The sequence below is a fragment of the Mesoplodon mirus genome (assembly GCF_964341445.2).
Source record: "Mesoplodon mirus genome assembly, chromosome: 9".
Lineage (NCBI taxonomy): Eukaryota > Metazoa > Chordata > Mammalia > Artiodactyla > Ziphiidae > Mesoplodon > Mesoplodon mirus.
This window is the reverse complement of record NC_138985.1, coordinates 40,077,290-40,100,111: the sequence shown is the minus strand read 5'-3', so window position 1 is coordinate 40,100,111 and position 22,822 is coordinate 40,077,290. Positions and strand designations below refer to the sequence as shown.

At 38.2% G+C, this 22,822-nt stretch overlaps 1 protein-coding gene across 2 annotated transcripts in view; it reads left to right on the top strand.

The window, feature by feature from the left end:
* The window catches only part of KLHL7 (kelch like family member 7), a 57,771-nt gene that overhangs the window by 33,458 nt on the left and 1,491 nt on the right, over positions 1 to 22,822 (top strand). For both annotated transcript variants that reach the window (XM_082632044.1, XM_082632045.1), the window contains 4 exons: positions 425 to 567; positions 14,876 to 15,116; positions 17,636 to 17,837; positions 21,317 to 21,414. In XM_082632044.1, the coding sequence (XP_082488170.1) occupies positions 425 to 567; positions 14,876 to 15,116; positions 17,636 to 17,837; positions 21,317 to 21,414 (684 nt within the window). The remainder of the gene's footprint in view (positions 1 to 424; positions 568 to 14,875; positions 15,117 to 17,635; positions 17,838 to 21,316; positions 21,415 to 22,822) is intronic.

Genomic DNA, 22,822 nt, shown 5'->3' with positions numbered 1-22,822 from the left:
CCACCAGAGATTTTGATTTAACTGGCCTGTGGTAGGGCCCAGGTATAGATAGTTTCTGAGATTTTCTAAGTGATTCTAATGTACAGTGAAGATTGAGAACAGCTGGGTTGGGAGATCTGAATTTCAGTAATTAGTATTATGGCAGCTGTTGCTTGAAAAGCTAGATAATTCCCTGGTATTTAGTAAGTGGGTGGGACAATCTTAGCATTAATGGTGATTGCTGAGAATAATAAATTGATTAGGACTCAGATTATTATTCATTTCTCCTGCCTCTTCTTCCTCATTCCTTCCTTAAATGCTATAGAGGGATGATTAAAAAAAAAAAAAGTTCCAGAAATAAAAACACTATTTTGTTAGGGTATTTCCTTTTCAAAGTATTAAAGTGCCTGAAGTTCTTGAAGAGTTGCCATGTATTTTTCTACAGGTGGAATGAGGTATCATCTCCTGTCTCCAGAGGATCGAGAAGAACTGGTAGAAGGCACAAGGCCCAGAAGAAAGAAACATGACTACCGCATAGCGCTATTTGGAGGCTCCCAACCACAGTCTTGTAGATATTTTAACCCAAAGGTAACTAATTTTTATTCTTGTTTTTGTTTTTAAAAGCACTGAGCACATAGACACGCACCTACCACCGGTAGTAATAACTCATATAGGAGACGTTATAGTTTATGGTGTTCTTTCAGAGACCTTACAAGATACATAGTTATCACCTTCATTTTACAAATAAGGAAACTGAGGCTCAGTCTGATTTCAGATGTTTCCATGATTGATCTGGAGTGCTACATAGTAGCCATTATCAAAGAAAACGGGAAACAGTTCTGTCTTTTGTTAGGAGCTCCTTGCTTTCCTTATGTGCGATTTTCATTGAAAATCTGCTTCTAGAGCTATGTGGGTTTTTTTTTTCCCCCTTAGTAATTATGTTTGAATATAAAATAATACACAGTCATTCTAGAAAATGTGGAAAATCTAGACCATCATGAAGAAAAAAAGATAAAATTACCTTTAATCCAATCATCTAAAAATATAATTTTATTTATTTTTGGCTGCATTGGGTCTTCGTTGCTGCACACGGGCTTTATCTAGTTGCAGTGAGTGGGGGCTACTCTTCGTTGCGGTGCGCAGGCTTCTTATTGCGGTGGCTTCTCTTGTTGTGGAGCACGGGCTCGAGGCACGCAGGCTCAGTAGTTGTGGTGCGTGGGTTCAGTAGTTGTAGCTCGGGCTCTAGAGCTCAGGCTCAGTAGTTGTGGCGCATGGGCTTAGTTGCTCCGCGTCATGTGGGATCTTACCAGACCAGGGCTCAAACCTGTGTCCCTTGCATTAGTAGGCGGATTCTTAACCACTGCGTCACCAGGGAAGCCTCAACCATCTAGAAATTATTACCGATTTTAATGTGTTTTCCATTATGTGTTATGCCAGTTGGACAGCAGAGCCTGAGTCATAGGTCTAGGAACACAATTTTTAAAAACAGATCATGAGAAAATGCGCTCCTGTTTCTATGCCTTGTTTCTTAGCACTGTGTTTTTTGGCTGTGGGGGAGATAATACCATATTTTGCTGTTACTACATGTATTGCCCAAGCAGAGCAGTTACCATAATCCTAAAATATAGCACCCCGACCTTGCAAGGTGGTACCCATAACTGAGGTTGAATCTCAGCACTTAATGGTCTCTTTCAACATCTCATAGGCCCATTTTTTGTTGATGATAGATAACCTGGTGAGTCCAGAACATCCTTTCTACATCAGGATACTTCTGTCTCTGAAAAGTGGGTCCTTGGAGGCCTTCTGTGTAATACTGTAGTGGTGATATACAAGGCATTTATAAAAACACATATGATGGTGTTGTCAAGAGTGCAAAAGACAGCAAAGGCCAATCCACATCCAGAATAAGTATCAATTCCAATGAGGACAGAGCTTTGTCCCTTCAACAATGGAAGGGTTCCAGTGTAGTTAGCTTGGTATTAGGTAACTAACTGGTTCCCTCAAGGTGTGATAACAAATCAAGTTCTTAGAATCGGTCAATATTGCCAACAAAGTGGGTGCTAGCCAGTAGTGGATAGCCACATTGGCCCAGGGAGGGAAAGTCCATTAGCTTCTGTAGCCACTGACTTAGGCAGTTACTGCATGCATATCTATCACTGCCACTGGAGTCACTCATAAGTCACTCATAAGCCCATTGAGCAAGCATCGGATTGGGGTGGAAAGATATAGATGCAGTCCTGTCCACATGATTATTAAGAGACTTTGCTGCAGTTGTGGGCACTGGTAAGAATTCATGTGGGACCCAAATTTGTTTCCTTTCTGGAGTGCATTCTACATTATCCTTCCTCACATCTCCTTGTCAGCAGTCTTTCGTGCTTGCTTGTTTTAAGTCTGTATCCATCTGGGAAAACCATTAGTCACCATCCGAGAATGGATAAAAACTGACCTGAGGCTTTCTCTACTGAGAGGTGTAATGGACAATAAAAGGAGCTGCTTGAAAATCTGCCATATCAGGATATGTCTCTTCTGTATTATCCTTCAGTACCATTCCTGAAGGGAGTATAATGCTTAAGCAGTCCACTTTTGGCTAGTACTATCACAAATGAACCAAGCTCAGGTCTCTCAATTTTGTCAGCTGATCTGTAGGGACCACCTCCATGAAGACGTAACCCTGGGTGAGGGAGAAGGCCTACTGAGTAAGGGTTGTGATTATCCCATTTGGGTATTCTGTGCCTTTGGGACCTCCATATGCCCAGTTTTATGTATAAATACTAGATCATGGGTTGAAAGCATGCTATTTGTGATTTGGTAGGTCAGGTAAAACTGTTCAAAATGGGTTAATGATATGGTCACCTGGTGTCCCTTGGTGTCAGACATTTGCTGTCTGTCAGACCCTAGCAGCCAGCCAGGAGCTATTTACTGAAAAAATGGTACCTGCTTAAAGTAGGTTGGCCTTGCTCCAGAATCCTACACATGTGCTCTCTGGTCATATTGAGACATGCCTGAAGTTATATGCAGCATCTCAATCAGCATCCCAATGCCCTAGGATCACAGGATAGCCTGAGCAGCTGAGCCATATGATTATAGCCTGTCCCACTTAGAAAGCTTACCCAGTAAAAGTATAAATGTAGGACACCCAAACACAGGATATGTGTCATCTGTAAAATGTTAGAAGATGGTTGGGGCAGCAAGCTGTCCTTCCTTTCCAAGGGGCTATGCCAACATGCTGTAGATCAGGGCTTGGCAAACTTTTTCTATACCAGACCAAAGAATGTTTTTAACTTTTTAGGCTACACATTCTCTGCCATAACTGCTTAACTCTGATGCTGTAGCAGGAAAGCAGCCATAGATAATACATAAACAAGTGGGCATGACTGTATTCCAGTCAGATTTTTTTTTTAAACCGTGTGATGAGGTTTTTTTTTTTTTAATTAGTTTATTTATTTGTTTTTGGCTATGTTGGGTCTTCGATGCTGTGCACGAGCTTTCTCTGGTTGCGGCGAGCAGGGGCTACTCTTCGTTGCAGTGCACGGGCTACTCATTGCAGTGACTTCTCTTGTTGCAGAGCACGGGATCTAGGCGCGCAGGCTTCAGTAGTTGGGGCACGTGGGCTCAGTAGTTGGGGCTTGTGGGCTCTAGAGCGCAGGCTCAGTTGTGGCGCACGGGCTTAGTTGCTTAGCGGTATGTGGGATCGTCCTGAACCAGGGCTTGAACGCGTGTCCCCTGCATTGGCAGGTGGATTCTTAACCACTGCGCCACCAGGGAAATCCCTCCAATCAAATTTTATTTACAGAAACAGTCATTGGGTTGGATTTAGCCTGCAGGCCATAGTTTGCCAACCCCTGCTGCAGACCTGTGGACATCTAGGGACTCTGAAGTGACCAACTCTGTACTCTAGGATAACTTCTGTCCTGTGAAGCACTTGTCTCACCAAGACATATGGGATCCTTTCCATTTTCTGTTCAGTTCTGTTTCCAGGACTGATCAGTATTATAGGCATCAATATAGGAGACCTTTGGCAAGGTGAGATAGACCAGGGCTCCTGCAGCTGAGATTATAGCAGAGAGTTAGTCTAGAGATCTTGAGGTCAGACTATGAAATTGTTTTATTTTCCCTGCCAGTTGAAATTCCATGTAATGATCTGGGTAAATAGTAGCAGAAATACACATTAGCCAGAGTGTTAACTACAGACCAAGTTTTAGTCAATCTGGTCCAGTTAAGGAGACCACATCTGGCCCTGCTACAATAGTTAGAGTCACCAGTGTGAGTCATATAACTCATAGAGTATATATGCTGCCAGATATCAAAAAGACCTCCAAGGAAAGAGTATCAGATTAGATTGGTTAAATACCATCATATTTGGACTGTCCCTGTGGGCTGCTCTCAGGTCATATATCTATCTCTGGTCCATTCCTCCATCTCCAATATATAGGCTGATTTTTTACTAAAGACGTCTAGCTTCCTTTCTTAGTAGAAGGCTGAGTGACTGGCAGGTACCATGAGGTTTCATGGCCTGTGCAATATAGTTCAATAAGCACAATGTCAGTGTGCTTAACAGGTTGATACACCTACACATCTGTTTCACACCAGGTAAGTTTTAAGACTACTAACATTTCAGTGGCTATTTAATTTCACTGTTTTTTAATTTTTCAGGATCCTTTTGAGTCAACAGCAGGAAATTTATAAATGAACTTTTTTTTTTCCAAGGAAAATCTGAAGTCATAGGAGCTTAAATCTATGAACCACAGCTTTCAGGTGTTGATAATAGTTACACCCCTCTTATTTCCCAAAGCCTAACTTTGGTGTTGATGTTGACAGTTAAGAAGCAATAAAGTATATTTTGGTAGAAAATACTTTATCTTAAAGTAGATGTCTGCTTTGATGTACAGTGGGGACAAGGAGAATCCTGATTTCATTTGGGAGACAGCACTGTTTTCAGAATAAGGCTAATATGGAATGACTACTAGCACTTTGTTTTTGGTCTGTAGTTGTAACACTTTCCTTAGTTTTTTTTTTTTAATTGGACAGATGAAAAACAAAAAGACGGATATTCTGCACGAGGCTGGAAATGAGACTGTAACTTCAGAATTCTCATTTGATGTTTTACTTTGCTCTTATAAATGGCACGTTCCTAGTGCTCTTTTGTATACTCAGTCACAAGTTTTTAGACTTTCAGTGGAAAAATTTAAATAACTGAGGATATAACTACCAATAAAAATATCCTCGGGCCTCCCTGGTGGCGCAGTGGTTGAGAGTCCGCCTGCCGATGCAGGGGATGCGGGTTCGTGCCCCGGTCTGGGAGGATCCCGTATGCCGCGGAGCGGCTGGGCCCGTGAGCCATGGCCGCTGGGCCTGCGCGTCCGGAGCCTGTGCTCCGCAGCGGGAGAGGCCACAACAGTGAGAGGCCCGCATACCGCAAAAAGAAAAAAAAAAAAAAAATCCTCATTCCATCAGTTATTACTTTATTCCCTAATGCTGACACCATTAGAATCCCATTACAATATTTATTAAATATTTCTATTAGAAGTACCAACCTCTCCTTTCTTTCTGCTAAAAACTTGATCTTGAAAATATCACCATTTACTATTATTTATAATATTTTAATATAAGTTGGTTGTCTTTATTATTTCTAATATTAAAACAATTGGGAAGGCTGATTTCATTATAAGTTATTATTATTTACCTTGAATCTCCCAAGGTGAACATTATTTCATTATTTCAGTAGACTGCTTAATAATAAGTACTGTATAGGAATTGTTTTAAAATTCTTGAACTTAATATTTTCAGAGATGCTAAAATGGTTTTAACTGTCATTAAATGGAACCCACTGATGTGTGTCCTATACCAACCCAAAATGATTATTTTCACTGAATTGATCTTCAGAGAGACAACTTAAGCAGTACTACTTAATTGAATTATCTAGCATTAAGCCAACTTCCCTATAAACAATTATCTTTAGATATTCCTTGGATATTGCCCATGAGAGGCGGCAAATATTTGTATTAACTGCTGACTGAAAAAGGATAAGAAAGAAAATCTTAACATTTTTTCTAGTAGATAAGTAGATAAAGGAGTAGATAAAGAAATCTTGGGTTGCTGTATTGAATTGAAATGATACTCTGCTTGTCAGGGCCCTTTCACGAAGCCTGCTGAGTCTCCCCTTCCCCGCCTGTACCTGTTTTTAAAGTTTTCAAGTGCTTGTTGATTTACTAAAAGCTATTTTTCTGAATCCAGTGCTCTGTTCTCTTAGAATTGGTGTTCTCAACTTGTAGTATGGGAACGTTCTATGATATCGATGCCAAATAAAAGTTGACTTAATTGACCAGATTATTTGGACTATTCTTGTCAGTGAAATGATCAGCTTTGAGGGCTTAAAACTTTGTAGGGGTCTTGGCTCACCACTTTCATATGGTGGAGAAATAGGAGACTATGGGACTTCCCTGGCGGTGCAGTGGTTAAGAATCTGCCTGCCAATACAGGTTCGATCCCCGGTCTGGGAAGATCCCACATGTCACGGAGCAGCTAAACCCGTGCACCACAACTACTAAGCCCACGTGCTGCAACTACTGAAGCCCGAGCACCTAGAGCCCATGCTCTGCAACAAGAGAAGCCACCACAGTGAAGAGTAGCCCCTGCTCGCTGCAAATAGAGAAAGCCTGTGGCCAGCAACAAAGACCCAATGCAACCAAAAAAAAAAAAAAATAGGAGACTATGCTCTAGAGAAAAAGGGATTCTGCATATTCCCTGCCAAAACCAAACAAGGAGTAAGACCAGCAGAGTGAGGACTAGACCCTGTAAATTGCAAAGGCAGAAAACCATATGGTGCCATATTTTATGGAACCATCAGGTTCAAAGGTTTACCCTGAGTACCTTTTCTTCTTTTTTTTTTTTTTTTTTTTGTCTCACCGCTGGGGCTTGTGGGATTTTAGTTCCCTGACCAGGGATTGAACCCAGCCCTTGGCAATGAGAGCAGAGTCCTAACCACTGGACCACCAGGGAATTTCCTCTTAGTACCTTTTCCTACTTAAAACTCTGAAGTAGACTCATCACTGAGCTTAGTGTCTGGCCCAATGTGGGTAGTCAAGTTTGTGAGGATGAATGAACCAGTATAACTTCATATAATATTTCATAAGCAATTTTGTCAGTTGGTTTTATAGGACTGGATTTAAATATAGGTGGGCCCGAAATCAAAATAAGTGAAGTTACTTTCAACACAAAACACATTTTCCTCTTGGAAATATTGTTTACTAAAGGTATCACAGTGCCTTTTCTCACAGTATCATAGCTACCTTCCCTCTTAAGCAGGCCTTCACTAAGGAGACACTGTCATCAGGGTGGAAACTGGCAGTTATACGTTGCATGTGATTTTAAAAGACCTGTGTGTAAAAGAAGTGTAAACCTTGTAGGAAAATGGTGTTACATTAAAAAATTAATGAAGCTTTTGTAAGAGTGCATCAGTAGTGTTTGTCACCAGCAAAAGAGTGTTGTAGGAACAGGGTGCTGGAGTCAAAGAGTGAGTGCTGCTAAAATGATCAGGGGCACCTATAAGAAAAAAATATCCAAAATGGACAGCAGTAATCCCAGGTGGTTTGGACCTATAGCTGTGTCCCGCAGGGACTGACGTTGCTGGAATGCAAGTGTGGGTCAACATGGGTATCCCTTAAGCTTCCTTACTGGTCAGTATAACAGGCGCTGATGGTAAAAATCAATGTTCTTTACCACTTATGCACAATAAGTATTTCTCATACCTGATTGTTTGCAGGCAGTTTGGTCCTCACATTCAAGTAGAAGAGATCGGAACACATTCTGAGGTATATTCTCAGTAGAGTGCCTTCCTAGAATGTCTTCCAAAATAGGAGTATTGAGGACCTCTGTTTTGTTTTGTTTTCACGCATCTCCATAACACACTTTTGTAGTTTTGTTGTAAAGTCAACCTCACAGCCCTTGTACCCTACAAAGGTGCAGTACCTGAAGTTCCCACCTTCAGGGATCAGTTTCCTTTTGTGTTTAGTCACTGTGCCTGCAAAAAACCCCAGTAAAAATACGACTCACCAAGAGAGGGATGACTTCAGACTCTCTGTAAGCCACAGCCAGCCATAATTATTATAAATTAACAGATCAGTCCCCTTAAAGGACAGAGAGAGCAGAAACAAAGCTGTAGGTATTTGATTGAGGGCCACAGGTGGGAAGGGATAAGGAGACTAGGGATGATAAATCTGTGTGGTGGTGTTTTAATTTAAAGGACTCTCCTCATCCTGGAATTAGCTGGAGGGTAGTGGCTACATAAATGCAGGGCTAGAGGGTAAGAGGCTGAGGGAAACCAACAGGAAATGAAATAAATATTTACTATACCATGTCATTGAAAAATTACTGTTGGCTACCTTTGGTGATTGTTCATATGATGACCCAAAGGCACAGTAAGATCTTTTATCCTAGAAGTATTAAATCATGTTCAGATAGGTTTCTTGTGATATTCTTTGAAAATTGGTGATCAGTATAAGAGAAAGCTAACCTCAGTTGCTATAAACAACAGCAGATTGTACCATAGCATATTGTACAGTTAGCTGGTTATAAACTGCAGTTTGAACAAATATTTTGTCATATATTACCAGTATGACAATTCATCTAGAATTTGAAATTTTGGGGTTGGGCTGCAGCAAGGATTATGAAGGAGTCAAACTCAAAGTGTATGAGATGTATACAAGCTTGAAGCAATGAGAGAATACAGAGGCTGAGGTTGGTGAAGCTGCCACTGAATGTAGCCAATTAAAAGTCCCAGTATGGGATAGGTAATGACAGCCTTGGTGGTCTAAAAAGAAGAGATTCCCCTGGGTTGAATTTGTCCATGGAAGCTTCATGGAAGTTTTCTTGAGGGACACATATTGGTAGAGTTTAGATAGGAAGAAAGAGAAAGAAAAGAATATATTGAGTCCTAAGTATGAATATATCTTTTTGGTTTGATAAGTATGAGTATTAAAAGTTTTCATAAAATGCATACAAAGTATTATTTAACTGAATGGAGTCTAACTTTTTGCTTTTAAAAAAAAGAATTTAGATATAGGTGGAAGAACTGAAGGGCTCAGCCATTGGTCTTTTTTCTTTTGTGAGACCTTTTTTTGGTCCCTTGTCTTCCTTCCTCCCTCCTTTCCTTCCTTCTTTCCTTCCTTCCTTCCTTTATTTCTAAAAGAAAGAAGCTGTTTTGGAGAAAGAGCGTTTCAAGTCTAGGTATCGGAGCTTAGGCAAGTCAGCCTTTCTGAACTTCAGTTTTCTGGTCTATTAACAGAAGGTTTAAATCTTAGGATTTGCGTGAATATCAATTATGTTCATTTGACTCTTGAATCTTCGTTCACTGAGCCTCTTTCTCCCTGCCATCCTTAAGTTTTTCTCATTTTCCCATATTTAAATGTAAAAAGTGGGGCTTCCCTGGTGGCGCAGTGGTTGAGAGTCCGCCTACCGATGCAGGGGACACGGGTTCGTGCCCCGGTCCGGGAGGATCCCACATGCCGCGGAGCGGCTGGGTCCGTGAGCCATGGCTGCTGAGCCTGTGTGTCCGGAGCCTGTGCTCCGCAATGGGAAAGCCCACGACAGTGAGAGGCCCACGTACCACAAAAAAAAAAAAAAAAAAAAAAATGTAAAAAGGCTTACCATCTCCATTTTGGTTTTTTTCTTTACCCTGCCTAACTCTTCCAAACCTCCTGACTGGGTGCATTATCCCCTATACTCCACACATCTGAGACAGAGTTGATGTTTGTCCCATTGGTGAGAACATTTTATTAAATGGGTATGTTACTGCATTTTGAGATTTGAGATAATCATTTAAAGTATAATATGCCTTCCTGTGCCAAGATAAAAAATTACACGTCAAAGTTCATCTAAAGGCAAATCTTGTCATTGAGATATCTGGCAAGGTGCTAGTGCAGAGATGCTCCCCTGCTATTTCATGTATTTTTCTACTGAAAGGACAAGAGCTGATATTGAGCATAATACTCATATCAGGTTTTACTTTTGAACTGAGTTTCATCTCACTTAAATTTCTGAGTAGATTTGAGTTGTGTGTCTTGGTGGTATGGTTTTAGTTTGAGAGTGGAGGCGGGAGAACATGTTGTGACTTTATAAAACAGTCGTGATTCTTAATTAGTAATTCCCTTTGAGCTGGTGTCTGGCCTCACTTCCCACTCCTTGCTAGTTTTAACTGATCAGTAGCTGGGAACTGCCGGTTATATGTTCACTGTTCCTGAGTTTATCTAGCAGCTTACAGTAGCACAGTCACGCCCTGCCCACCCACCCACCCCCCAATTGTGGAAGCCTTTTTTCTAGCTGTGATGCTATGTTTTATGAAGAACTTAAGTTACAAGAGTATTTTCTTCCAATAGCTGATTATTAAATCACTTTCTGGACTTTGGGAGGTTAATATGTTTACAGAAATATCTGTGTGATCCCATTGAAAATGAGTGCATTTCAAAGTGGGTGCAGCCTAGGAAATTAAGCACAATCGAGTGTTCACTTCTAAAATACTAGAGTGCCCTAACAGTGTGCTATTTGGAAGGAAAGCAAAGACTGTTTCTGATCCATCTTGTAGTTGAAATTCAGCCGTATAGTATAATAGCTATTTAAGTGTTTAAATTTTTAAAGCCTTAACTTAAATTACTTTTAAGTCCACATTTCTGTTAAAACATTTAGTACTATTATAAGCATCTGATGTGAGAAGTTGTTTTCTTTGTACCATACTTTTGGTACTACTTGCCTAGTTGTTGTATTTACTTTTTCTGTTTAAAAAAAATAATATATGCTCATTGTAGAAAATTCAAACATAGCAAGATAAAAAGGAGAAAGCCAAAGTGCTCCCAGCATAACAGACAGTCATCAGTAGTTGGTGAACATCATTCCAGTCCTCTCGTTTTTTTTTAATTTGGAATTTTTTATTTTTTTAATTTTATTTTTTATTTATTTTTCTGTTTTGGCCACATCTCGTGGCATGCAGAGAGCTTCCCTGACCAGGGATCAAACCCATGCCCTCGGCAGTGGAAGCATGGAGTCTTAACCACTGGACTGCCAGGGAAGTCCCCAGTGTTCTCACTTTATAAATGTGGGATCATGCCATACGTGCTATTTTACAAAAACTTTTTTTTACTCTCAGCATTTATATTGTGGTGGTATTTTCATGTCAATGAAAATACCATCCTTTTGAAGGGCTGTGGAGTATTCCTCATAAGGATATATAATATTTTGACTTATTTGTAATAGTGACTGTTTCTGTTTTGTAAGTAAGTTCATTTGTACCATTTTTTTAGATTCTACATTATATGTGGATATCATATATTTGTGATATCATATATTTGTCTTTCTCTGTCTCACTTCACTCAGTATGACAATCTCTGGGTCCATCCATGTTGCTGTAAATGGCATTATTTTGTCCTTTTTTATAAGCCACAGTGTTTTGATGTACTTTTCATGACACTGCTTCTAGGAATGTTGTGGCATCTGGCATATACCTCCTCTCTCCCCTAGCTTTGCTTGATTTTTCTCTCAGAATGATACAAAATAAAGTCCTCAAGTCTTAAAAAGTTTCTTTCATTTTGCATTTTGGTTGTCCTGATTATTATTAAAATTTACATATGTAGTGTTTCTATTATTTGAGGATTCATGTGTTTTCAGAATAAAGATTATATAAAATCAATCCTTACTCTCAAGGAAAATAGCAGGCTGATGTTTTTACCCTAAGGCATTTGGAGAAAAATATTACAGCCCTTCAACTCGGGAAGGGCTTTCACTTTCACTTCCTGTAGCAGTGTCCTACAGCTGAAAAGTCACACAAGACAAGATGTAATGGCATACTCAGTCATCAACTGCAGACTTCAGTGTGGTGGGGATTCAGAAAAAGGAAATCAGGGAAGCTTGCAAAAAGAAAAGGAGTCTTGAGCTTGAAAAAAGTCTAGAATGTGATATATCACAGCAGAGGCAAGAAAGACTGACTGGGACCAGGAAAGACAGGACTTTATACATGGGTATGTCTGCATATATATGTGTGGATGCATACATGGCTGATGTGTCAGAACTTAAGAAATCCTTCTACCTGTGTTTTTTCTAAGCTTTCCGGTTTTCTCATTTTCATATCTTTTCAGCAGCTAAGCATAGAACCTTGCCTGGAATAGGTACTCAATAAAAACTGCATTAAATTATATTTTTAGGGTAACAATTTCCTGCCCACACACATACACTGTGACTCTAGTGCTATTCATCCATCTGTTGCTAACATGAAAGCTCCATGCCCCTCTAGCTTTGCCTTGTAGCCTGTGAGTGCTGGGAGCCATAAGTAATTCTTCCTCCACCTACAGGCCCCAGGTTGGGAGTGGTCCCATGACTAGAATAAAACCTGGCAAAGATATCCACTGAGCTGACAAGCCTGACTTCCCATCTGTTTTTTTCCCCTCTCTGCTTGCTTCTTCAACTGCACACATCTCCTAGGTAGTATAACAAGTTATTAAAGGGCAAACGTTAAATCACATTCTCAGTACTTTATTTTGGATGGGGGGTAGATTGAGGGAATTGAGTAGATTTCCAAGGGAGGTTGGCCCATACACACACAGAAAAAAAAGACCATAAGCTCCCCTGTGTACAACCAAAGGCAGATATGCTCAAACATAGGTGCATTTAACACCTGACAGGTATATTTAATGAGCCCAAATGTAAAGCATTACATTTTATCTGAAATGAAGTCTATTTTGCATTCCAGGTAAAAAGAAAGATATTTCACTTACCTGTGTAGAAGATGAACTGTTAGGCAGAATATTATATATAGCTAGTATTTATCAAGCATAGTGTTTAACATATACGGTGACCAATGACAGTATTGGGAGAGTTGGAAAAGATTTAAAAACTTGAGGACTTCTAGAGGAATGAGAGCCCACATTGCAAGTAGATAGAAACATGTGCCTATTCCCGTGTTACACACACACACACACTGCAGACACACAAGCTAATCAGTTTTCCCTTGGGCTTAGAGTTCCGAGAGAGCAGTGCATTTTAATTCTTAAATATGAAGTATAACCAAGTCCTGTATGACTTATGATCATCTGTTCCCTGCTCAGACCCTTGAGTAGTATTGGAAAGTTAGAATTATTCTGTTACCAAGCTCTTTGAAATTATTTCATTCTTTGGAACCTCATGATCTTAGTATCTAAGTGTTTAAGCTCATCTAGCTAAAAGAAGTAGTATATTTTTTTTTTTTAGTTCCAGCTTCTACCGGGGCAGTTCTTTTTAATTTGAAGAGTATCAGGTCTTGGAGACCATTTCAAAGAATATCTGACCAACTTTCTCATCCTGAAATTAAGGAAGAGTTTAGAAAGATAATGTTCTTAAGGATGTCTTTAGAAATTATGGGAAATTTTGCATATTTCTAATAATATCAAATTAATTGGGTGTAAGAGTGGCAAGACTTGAGATTCACTAAGTTAATGTACCTTATTAATGAAATTGTATTTCTCTGCTAATGAACCTGGTCAGGTAGGAGCTATGAGTAGATTTGCATAATATGTAAGAGAGTAATTTTGTTTACTTTTGAGGTATTGCTCCCTGTAGGATATTTTATCACTTACTTTTTTTCATTCTGTGGTACACAGTTTCCCCAAGAAAACACATTTTTAAAATATTCTTCCTCAGTTTTTCAAATCCATTGAGTAAAACCGAAGCTTCAGGAAGATGTTACATTTATCCTGCAGTTTTGTGTGCCTACCAATAAAAATACCACTGAGTAACCCAGGGGGCTTCATAGACCCTAATCTGAGAAGAAGAAAGGGATTAAGGCTCTGTTTCTCTGGTCACCTAAAAGGCAGAATGTTTATCATCACTAGAAGTCAAGATATTCTCAATCAGGGACTCTTCTTTTTCCTAAGAGACCATTTCTTACGTTCTATGATGCTTTGATCTAATTCAGTGCATGCCTGAAAAACAGGACATTAGCATGATAGATATCAAATTTTCCCAAAGGGAAATCCACATTAATAAATCACACACAGTGCTTTGATTGATGAGATTGGGACTTGTTTGGATTTCTGTCTGACCCTAATTATTTTCAACCATTTTCAGAAAACAGCAGGAACACTGTAACTTCCTTGCTTTAAAAGGGGGAGGATCCAACAAGCTATAACTTTGGGAGCACTCCCCCACATATTTACATAGAAGAAGGGCACAGGTGTCCTTGGATGTCATCAAACATAGGAATCAGTGGTGCTGTGAACAGCCTTTATTGTGAAGTACTGATAGGTGCCCATTGCTTCTCATTGAGAAGAAAAAAGTTGTTTCCAGACTACTCAGGTTATTCAAGTATTTCATAATATCACAGCTTTAAGAGTCTGGCTGACTATACTGGCTCACCTGAATATTTACATAAAATTAATATCTCTCAGAAGTCTACAAAATGCCTTCTGGCTTTACACATTAGTAGGTTAATGGCAGTTAAAGCTTCAAATTATCCATTGATTCTTCATATCCCTATACATCCGGCAAAGAAGGGATGCACATATTTACATTTGAAAAAAAAATCTTTCTTTAATTAACAAAACTGCTTATTTTAGTATTTTCTTGTATTGTTATCCTCAATAACAGAAGGAATAGAAGACTGGGTGGTGGTGATACATATAAATGTATTAAAGTTTACTTTAAAGCCAGAAAAGACCCAAAGCCGTCACTGTCTTCCTCTTGCCTTCTGCCACGACTAACCAACATTCTGAAGAAATCACGCAAGATTAAATAATAGTCTAAAGCCAAACATTCTTATATGTACTCTGATAAATTTAACATATTCTTATGTTTTATATGTTCTCAATTATATCTTTGCTTCATCCTTTTCTATTATAGTTTTCCATTACTGAAATCTTCCTGTCCTTTCCTGTTACAGGATTATAGCTGGACAGACATCCGCTGCCCCTTTGAAAAACGAAGAGACGCAGCATGCGTGTTTTGGGACAATGTAGTTTACATTTTGGGTGGCTCTCAGCTTTTCCCCATAAAACGAATGGACTGCTATAATGTCGTTAAAGATAGCTGGTATTCCAAACTGGGCCCTCCAACACCTCGAGACAGCCTTGCTGCCTGCGCTGCAGAAGGCAAAATTTATACATCTGGAGGTTCCGAAGTTGGTAAGGACTTATTCAGTATTTGTGTGTGCTTTAAAGCTGAGGGTCTTGGCTTTCATATTTAAACAAAATTGGTATTATTTGTCCAGATACTTTTTGACAAATTTAAATACATATCTGTCATATTTTAGAGCACATTTCCTGGAAGGTTTAGCTTACTCTTTATAAGTCATTAATTTACGAGAACTTCAACTTCCTAGATAATGTTAACTGTCCATTTTTTGTCATGACAGCGGTTTCATTGACGTCATCTGGATTTTAGCTTCTCTGTTGCCATCTGGATTAGTTATTTGATATATGTAATATTATTTGCTTTAAAGATTTTGGAGTTTGGCTTACTCATAGACCCACATTCAGGCTTTTAAAATCTGTATTATCTTTGCTTTCTTTGTATCAGAAAAAAGTAAGAATAATCTTTTTCATTTGCTTTATTCTTTAACTTTGTTTTTTGCTTTTGGGTGCGTCGGGTCTTCGTTGTGGCATGCGGGATCTTCGTTGCGGCGCGTGGGCTTCTCTCGAGTTGTGGAGTGCAGGTTTTCTGTCTCTAGTCGTGGCACGTGGGCTCTGTAGTTAGCAGCACTCGGGCTGTCTAGTTGAAGCGCTTGGGCCTAGTTGCCCAACCAGGGGTTGAACCTGTGTCCACTGCATTGGAAGGCAGATTATTTACCACTGGACCTCCAGAGAACTCGCTATTCTTTAACTTTTTAGTGTAATGATTGGTAGTGGTATCTTAAGCTTATTGGTCAGAACAGGGTGTGGGTATGGGTATAAAAACCTTTCTCATTGACAGATAATTTGTAAGTGTCCACTAGTGTTCATTTATTAAATGAATAATTTTTCTAAATGAATATTGTAGGTGCAGACTAGCTTTTATATGCTTTCTTCTTTTCAAGTAATTTCTTTAGCTAAATAATGGGCTTATAAAGAAAACTAGGAAAACCAAGTAAATCTAAAGTGTGGAATTTAAACGTTGTCTTTTTGTTTTCTTTTATGATTTTTATATTAGCCCAAAGACTGTTTTACTTTTGGTCCACATATTTATTTGTTTTAAGTTTCTACCCCCACTCCCACTAAATGCAAAATGAATACAAGAAAGATTATGATTTTCTAAATGTGACTTAAGAGGTGACCTTTCCCCCTTTTTTAAAGCAGTCTCACAGAATGTCTAATACAGCATATTTCAAATACAATAAATTCTAAATATAGTAGGAATTGTTTTATAGATATCCTTTTTTTGTGGAAAGTATAGTAGATAACTTCATTTCTTTAGCATTTACTAAGTCAGTTTTTCACTTAAATAGTAACTTTTTTTAATCTGCTATATACTGTATATTTCCCTTTAGTGTCAACCGACTGAATCAAATTTGAAATGTTTAAAAAGTTAAAAAGAAGTTACTGTTAGTCATGACTATTACTTCTTCTGTTTGTTACTCTTTGAACTTTGCTCTTCATAGGCTTTGGTTTTGATAGAGACTTATAAGGGTGTTATTGCTTTTAAGCGTTAGAAAAGTCCAGAAAAGTGGGAGGGGAGCAATAATTTGATAAAGTTCTAGCTTCGTTCTTCTTGGGAAAGAAAAAAAGCACTTGATCTTTTTTTTTTTTTTTTTTTTTTTTTTTTTTGCTGTACTCGGGCCTCTCACTGTTGTGGCCTCTCCCGTTGCGGAGCACAGGCTCCGGACTCGCAGGCTTAGCGGCCATGGATCACGGGCCCAGCCGCTCCACGGCATGTGGGATCCTCCCAGACAGGGGCACGAACCCGTGTCCTCTGCATCGGCAGGCAGACTCTCAACCACTGCACCACCAGGGAAGCCCAGCACTTGATCTTTAATGGTATCATTTCTAAAACTCTTTATTGAGCTCCTAAAATGTGCAGAAGTTGCAAAACAGGAGGGATGTGTTTTGCCGTTAAAATGTATAATCAAAGTACACCAGAAATACATAACGATACTTTGAGTGTATATTCAAGAATGGACTGGCATGACTTCAGGGCCTACCCACACAACTGCTGAGAGCAGTCAGGAAGAACAGTTTTGTTAATGATGCAGTGGCTGTTGTAGAACATTAAATGACAAGCCTGAGGATACTCTCAGATAGTAGTCTTCATATTTTAAGGTATAGACTTACCATCTATAAACAGCTGTGTTTTTCCCCCTCTCTATAAACTTTTGAGGTTCAATTAATTCCCATCATGCATAACTGGGCTGGAAGACATACATAATGTTTCTTATTTAATTTGAAAATCTTTTGAAATCAAACCAATTTCTTTTTTTTTTTGTTTAATTACCGATTAATAAGTCTCTCCAACAGATCCTTTTCTGAATATTTTCCAAGGTCTATACAAACAGGGGTAGCTTTTTCTGAAACTATTTCTACGTTTTGTTGTTGTTGTTGATTGAGTAGAGAAAAGACTCTACAACCCTAAATTCTTTCCTCCAGTAATTAATGATTCAACTCTACAGTCAACTCACTCCAGGCCCACATACACACTAAGTTAAGCAAGATGGGGTCCTTTTCTTTTACAGGAAACTCGGCTCTGTATTTATTTGAGTGCTATGATACAAGAACTGAAAGCTGGCACACAAAGCCCAGCATGCTGACCCAGCGCTGCAGCCATGGGATGGTGGAAGCCAACGGCCTGATCTATGTTTGTGGTGGAAGTTTAGGGAACAATGTTTCTGGGCGTGTACTGAATTCCTGTGAAGTCTATGATCCTGCCACAGAAACGTATGTATCAGTTTAAAACTCTTACTACACAATTAATTGTATTCTATAAGCTCAATAGAAGAAGATGTCAAAAGGCAGAAGGAACCCAGCAGAAGGATTTTTGAATGTACTAGGGTCAGGGGCATGTTTATAGCCTTGACCCTTCCTCTACACCTTAAGAAATAGCTTGACCTTATACCCCATGGGAGCCCCTCTCTTTCTATTCCTGCTTGTGCAATAAATAAATGTGAATAAGAAAATATGACTGATTCATCAAACTCAAAATATTTTTGTTTGAGAGATCAGGAAGTGTAGAGAGGGGGAAACAATTTATGACCAGCAGTAAATTTGCCTTCAATTAGAAATATTATGTATTGGTTCCTGGCATTAATGAATCATACCCCTAGGTATAATGTCTTTTTTGAGTTTGTGCTTACTAAAGTATGTTTGGATTTATATTTATTAAATAAAATTATTCTTTTTAAAAAATATTTATTTACTTATTTATTGGGCTGCTCCATGTCTTAGTTGCGGTATGTAGGATCTAGTTCCCTGACCAGGGATCAAACCCGGGCCCCCTGCATTGAGAGCGCAGAGACTTAACCACTGGACCACCAGGGAAGTCCCTAAATAAAATATTCTTAAGTCAACTGGGAAGTAAAATAACTGCTTTTAAAAGGCAAAATACAAAGAAATAAATGGTTAGCCTGTTTTTCTGATCTTGTAATTAATGATGGAACCCATTCAATACAGCCAAAGGATATGAGCCAGTTATTGATAGTGGGGGGTGGTAAGTATAGTGTAATTAACTAACAGGAAAATAAACACAGGTGATGTTCCAGTCAGACCTTTTGTTGATAATCAGAAACATCCAAAGATCTTCAATAAGAAAATTAACTTGCTCGTTTGAAAGGATTGTTCTTCCTTTAGGAGAACAAGTTATTGGGCAAATATGTTCAACTTAAGTGTTATGCCAAAGAGCCGCACCAAAACTCTTGTGCTCAATTTTTGTATTTAGGAAATATTTCCAGGCTACAAAACATAGAAGTCTTCTACTCCAGCTATTGCTTTTATTAAATTAAGAGTAAAGATTTAATTATAAAATATGATTGCCATTTGCAGTTATTTATGCTTCCCACCTATTTTTGAAGGATTTAAGGAAGCAAAATCAGTAACTCCTTTCCCAAAGAAAAGTGCAATTACAATTGTTCTTTTCTCATTTTTTGCTTAACTAGTCACCCATGTTAGGGATAGAATTGAAAGAAGCTTATCTTGAAACTTATCTTTTGCTAAGTGTCTAGACTAGGAAATCTCTTGAGATCATCAAACTTAATACTTCCCAATGTTTTTTTAAACTGTACCTTTGTACTTGCCAGGGCACACTGGGGATACACCTTATCCTAATCCCATCATCCATCCATCCAGCTATCTATCCATCCCCTCTTGTCCTAAACCATAGGAGCAGGGTATATACCAACTGTCCTCCCTCCTATATCAGTCTCTACTTTACCTCCCATAAATCCTATACTCAAAAAGCATTACAGCATACTAGTTGGAAAGCTGTAATCTCATTCATTCTGCTGCCTAATTATTGTTTCGTTTCTAAAAAAAATATCTTAGAGTAGAACCCATCCCATATGAACTCCAGGCTTCTAAATTCTGAGATCTTTATTCAGGCAGTATCAGTGTAAATCAATATATTCTTGTTTATAGTAGCAGAGAAAGAGTATAAAGGGATTCTACAACTTCAATATTTTTTAAAACTAGGTGAATATAATCAGTTTGGGGAATATTTTAAAACTTACACAACTTAGCATTTCTTTTGTATATATTGAGCTTATGTATTAAATTTGAATTCTCTATATTCTCTAAATTTTCCTAAGTGAAAAGCTAGTGTGAATATAATTATCCAAATCTCAAAATGAAAGATGTTATATACTACTATGATTTCCTTTCTAATATGTTGTGTCCATCCAACGTATTTTTTGTAAAACTGTTTCTTGCCAATTTTGACAATTTTTAAAGTGTTTTTTAACTAGAATATGTTCGATTGGAAGCTAAGAAATGAAACCTATGGAAACAACACAACACAGTTTCCACAGTTAGAATTTTGAGGAAAGCTACTGAACACTAAACTCAGGTTGGAGAGGGCAGAGACCTAGTGCATACTCTGCATGTGAATTATAGGAGGAAGGAAGCGTGTTTCACAAAGTTCCTTAATTCTAAACCTTGAGGAGACTTACATATACATAAAACATTCTCTTATTTTATATCATAGACATATTTAGAGAAGAAAGGGGTATGTATATTGAATTTTTCCAAGTCAGATACTCTGTTTAACACACTTTGACAGCTCACTGTGTGGAGAGGCTGTGGAGGTCGAGTACTGGCTCTCCCACTTTCGAGCTGAATGCTGGTCTTTTCACCTGGAGGAGCACGTGTGTTCGTCCTGAAAAACAGGAGGACTTACTTTAACTGAATGCTCAGAAAATGAGAGTGGTGACTGTCAAACCATTTTTAAAACAAACCAAAAGTATGTAAATATAAGGCAACAAGTTGTTGATATTTCAGAGTTCATCATTATGCTCTAATTATGTTTTGAAAAGTTAAATGTATTAAAGTATTTAAAAGAAGAGTTATAAATAACCATATTAGAGCATTACACTTATGCCACATTGCCCTTTTTTTGTTTTTGTTTGGAGTCTTTGGATTTATATCAGCTGTTAAGAGCTGTGTGCTGATACCACCTTCACAATCACAAATGTCAGTTACCTGTATGGGAGTACATGCAAAAGAAGAGATGAATCTCATAGAAAACAATAACAAAATTGTGTGTTTAATGCTGCTACCTGTGAATTAGTATCCTTCAACACTTGTGTCCACATTTATATTCTCAATCTCTTTCTTTATAGTAGTGCCTGTGATCACAGCAACGTGCTAATAAGTTATTAAACGTGACAAAATGATAGGAGCTGCCTGAAGTTCTAAGTGTATATTTAAAGATGTATGTGTGAATAGTAACAGATATGCTAATTTGCTGATTGCTAGAGGCCCATGACAAATTTGTTTTACTTACCCTATGTAAATATTAATTAAAACCACATGTGACTAAAACCATATTAGTACCTTATATTTTCTTACATATCTTCCCTGTTTTGTTTGTTACTGTTTTACAAGTTATTGTGAACTATAGGAAATGGATGTCTTCCAGAGACATGTTAATAGTCTCCAGTTATCCTGTTTCCCATATCCTATTGGAGTTGAAAGGAATAAAATCCCTATTTACCCCACCTATAAATTACTGAAAACCACTGTTAAACTTTTGTTTTCTAGCTTTCCAGACGTGCATGCGCACATTTGTTTGTGTGTGTGTGCATGTGTACACATATGTGAGTGGTAAATGAGCGCTTACTTGGGATAACAGACCTTTCTTATAAATTCGTATGAGTCCTTTTACTTCTTGTGAACATGTATACTAAAAACTTTCCTTTGTTTTTCAGATGGACTGAGCTGTGTCCAATGATCGAAGCCAGGAAGAATCATGGACTGGTATTTGTAAAAGACAAGATATTTGCTGTGGGTGGTCAGAATGGCTTAGGTATGTGAAGTTAGTTCATTTTTCAACTTTTGCAATGAATTTGCTGATATTTCCTTATCTTAAGTTATGAAAATGTTTCTTGATCACATACATCATTAGACTTTTTTTATATAGTTTCTGTGAACTAACGGTTTATGAAACATTTTAATATACGTTTAACATTTCTGTCCATGAATGTAGGTAATAGCCACCAGTCATTGTGACAGTCTCAGGTGCCTTTAGCACATTTCCAAATACCCTCTGGGGAATGGTATCACATTAGCTTAAGAACTGTTGAGTGGGGACTTCCCTGGTGGTCCAGTGGCTAAGACTCCATGCTCCAAATGCGGGGGGCCCGGGTTCGATTCCTGGTCTGGGAACTAGATCCCACATGCTGTAACTAAGAGTTCACGTACCGCAACTAAAGATCCCACATGCCATGACTAAGACCTGACACAGCCAAATAAATAAATATTTTTAAAAAAACAAAAAAACTATTGAGTGACAGAAACATTTGAACTTTAATATAACTTTTAAAACTTTTTAACTTAACTTTTAGGACTTGTATCCAGACTCTGAATGGCAGTGTTTCCTAAACATTTTTAAACGTTGCATGAAAATATCAGTACTACTTTTTTAAATGAGTAAATTTGATCTTTTTATTTTCTTAAATAATGTACTAAAGAATCTTTTTTTTTATTAGTTTCTGCTTTATAACAAAGTGAATCAGTTATACATATACATCTGTTCCCACATCCCTTCCCTCTTGCGTCTCCCTCCCTCCCACCCTCCCTATCCCACCCCTCGAGGCGGTCACAAAGCACCGAGCTGATCTCCCTGTGCTATGCGGCTGTTTCCCACTATCTATCTACCTTACGTTTGGTAGTGTATATATGTCCATGCCTCTCTTTCGCTTTGTCACAGCTTACCCTTCCCCCTCCCCATATCCTCAAGTCCATTCTCAAGTAGGTCTGTGCTTTTAATAATGTAGAATTTGGACTGAATCTATAGATAAGATTCCACAAAGCTTATTTTAGTCAATACCTTTAATCATTACTTAAGTATAACAAAGAAATAGCTTTATTTTCTTCTTCTGTCTCTATCCATTGCTGTTTTTCATAAGCTGCTGACAGATAAATGGTAGAAGGAAAAAGAAGGACAGTTGAATGATTATAATCAAACTTAATCAGAAGGAAACGTCACTGGTCTACTTTTTAATTTTTCCAGAGCAGATAGAACATCTTTAATTTTATAGAATAAATATAAGTATTTATGATTCTAAAATGACAAATGAAAATTAAGTTAAATTTCTGTTGTGTTCAAGTAAGAATAGGGATTTAAATGGTAGATATGTGAGGATTCATTGTAAAATTCTTACAACTCTTCTGCATGTTTGCAGTTTTTCATAATAAAAGGTTTGGAAAAAATA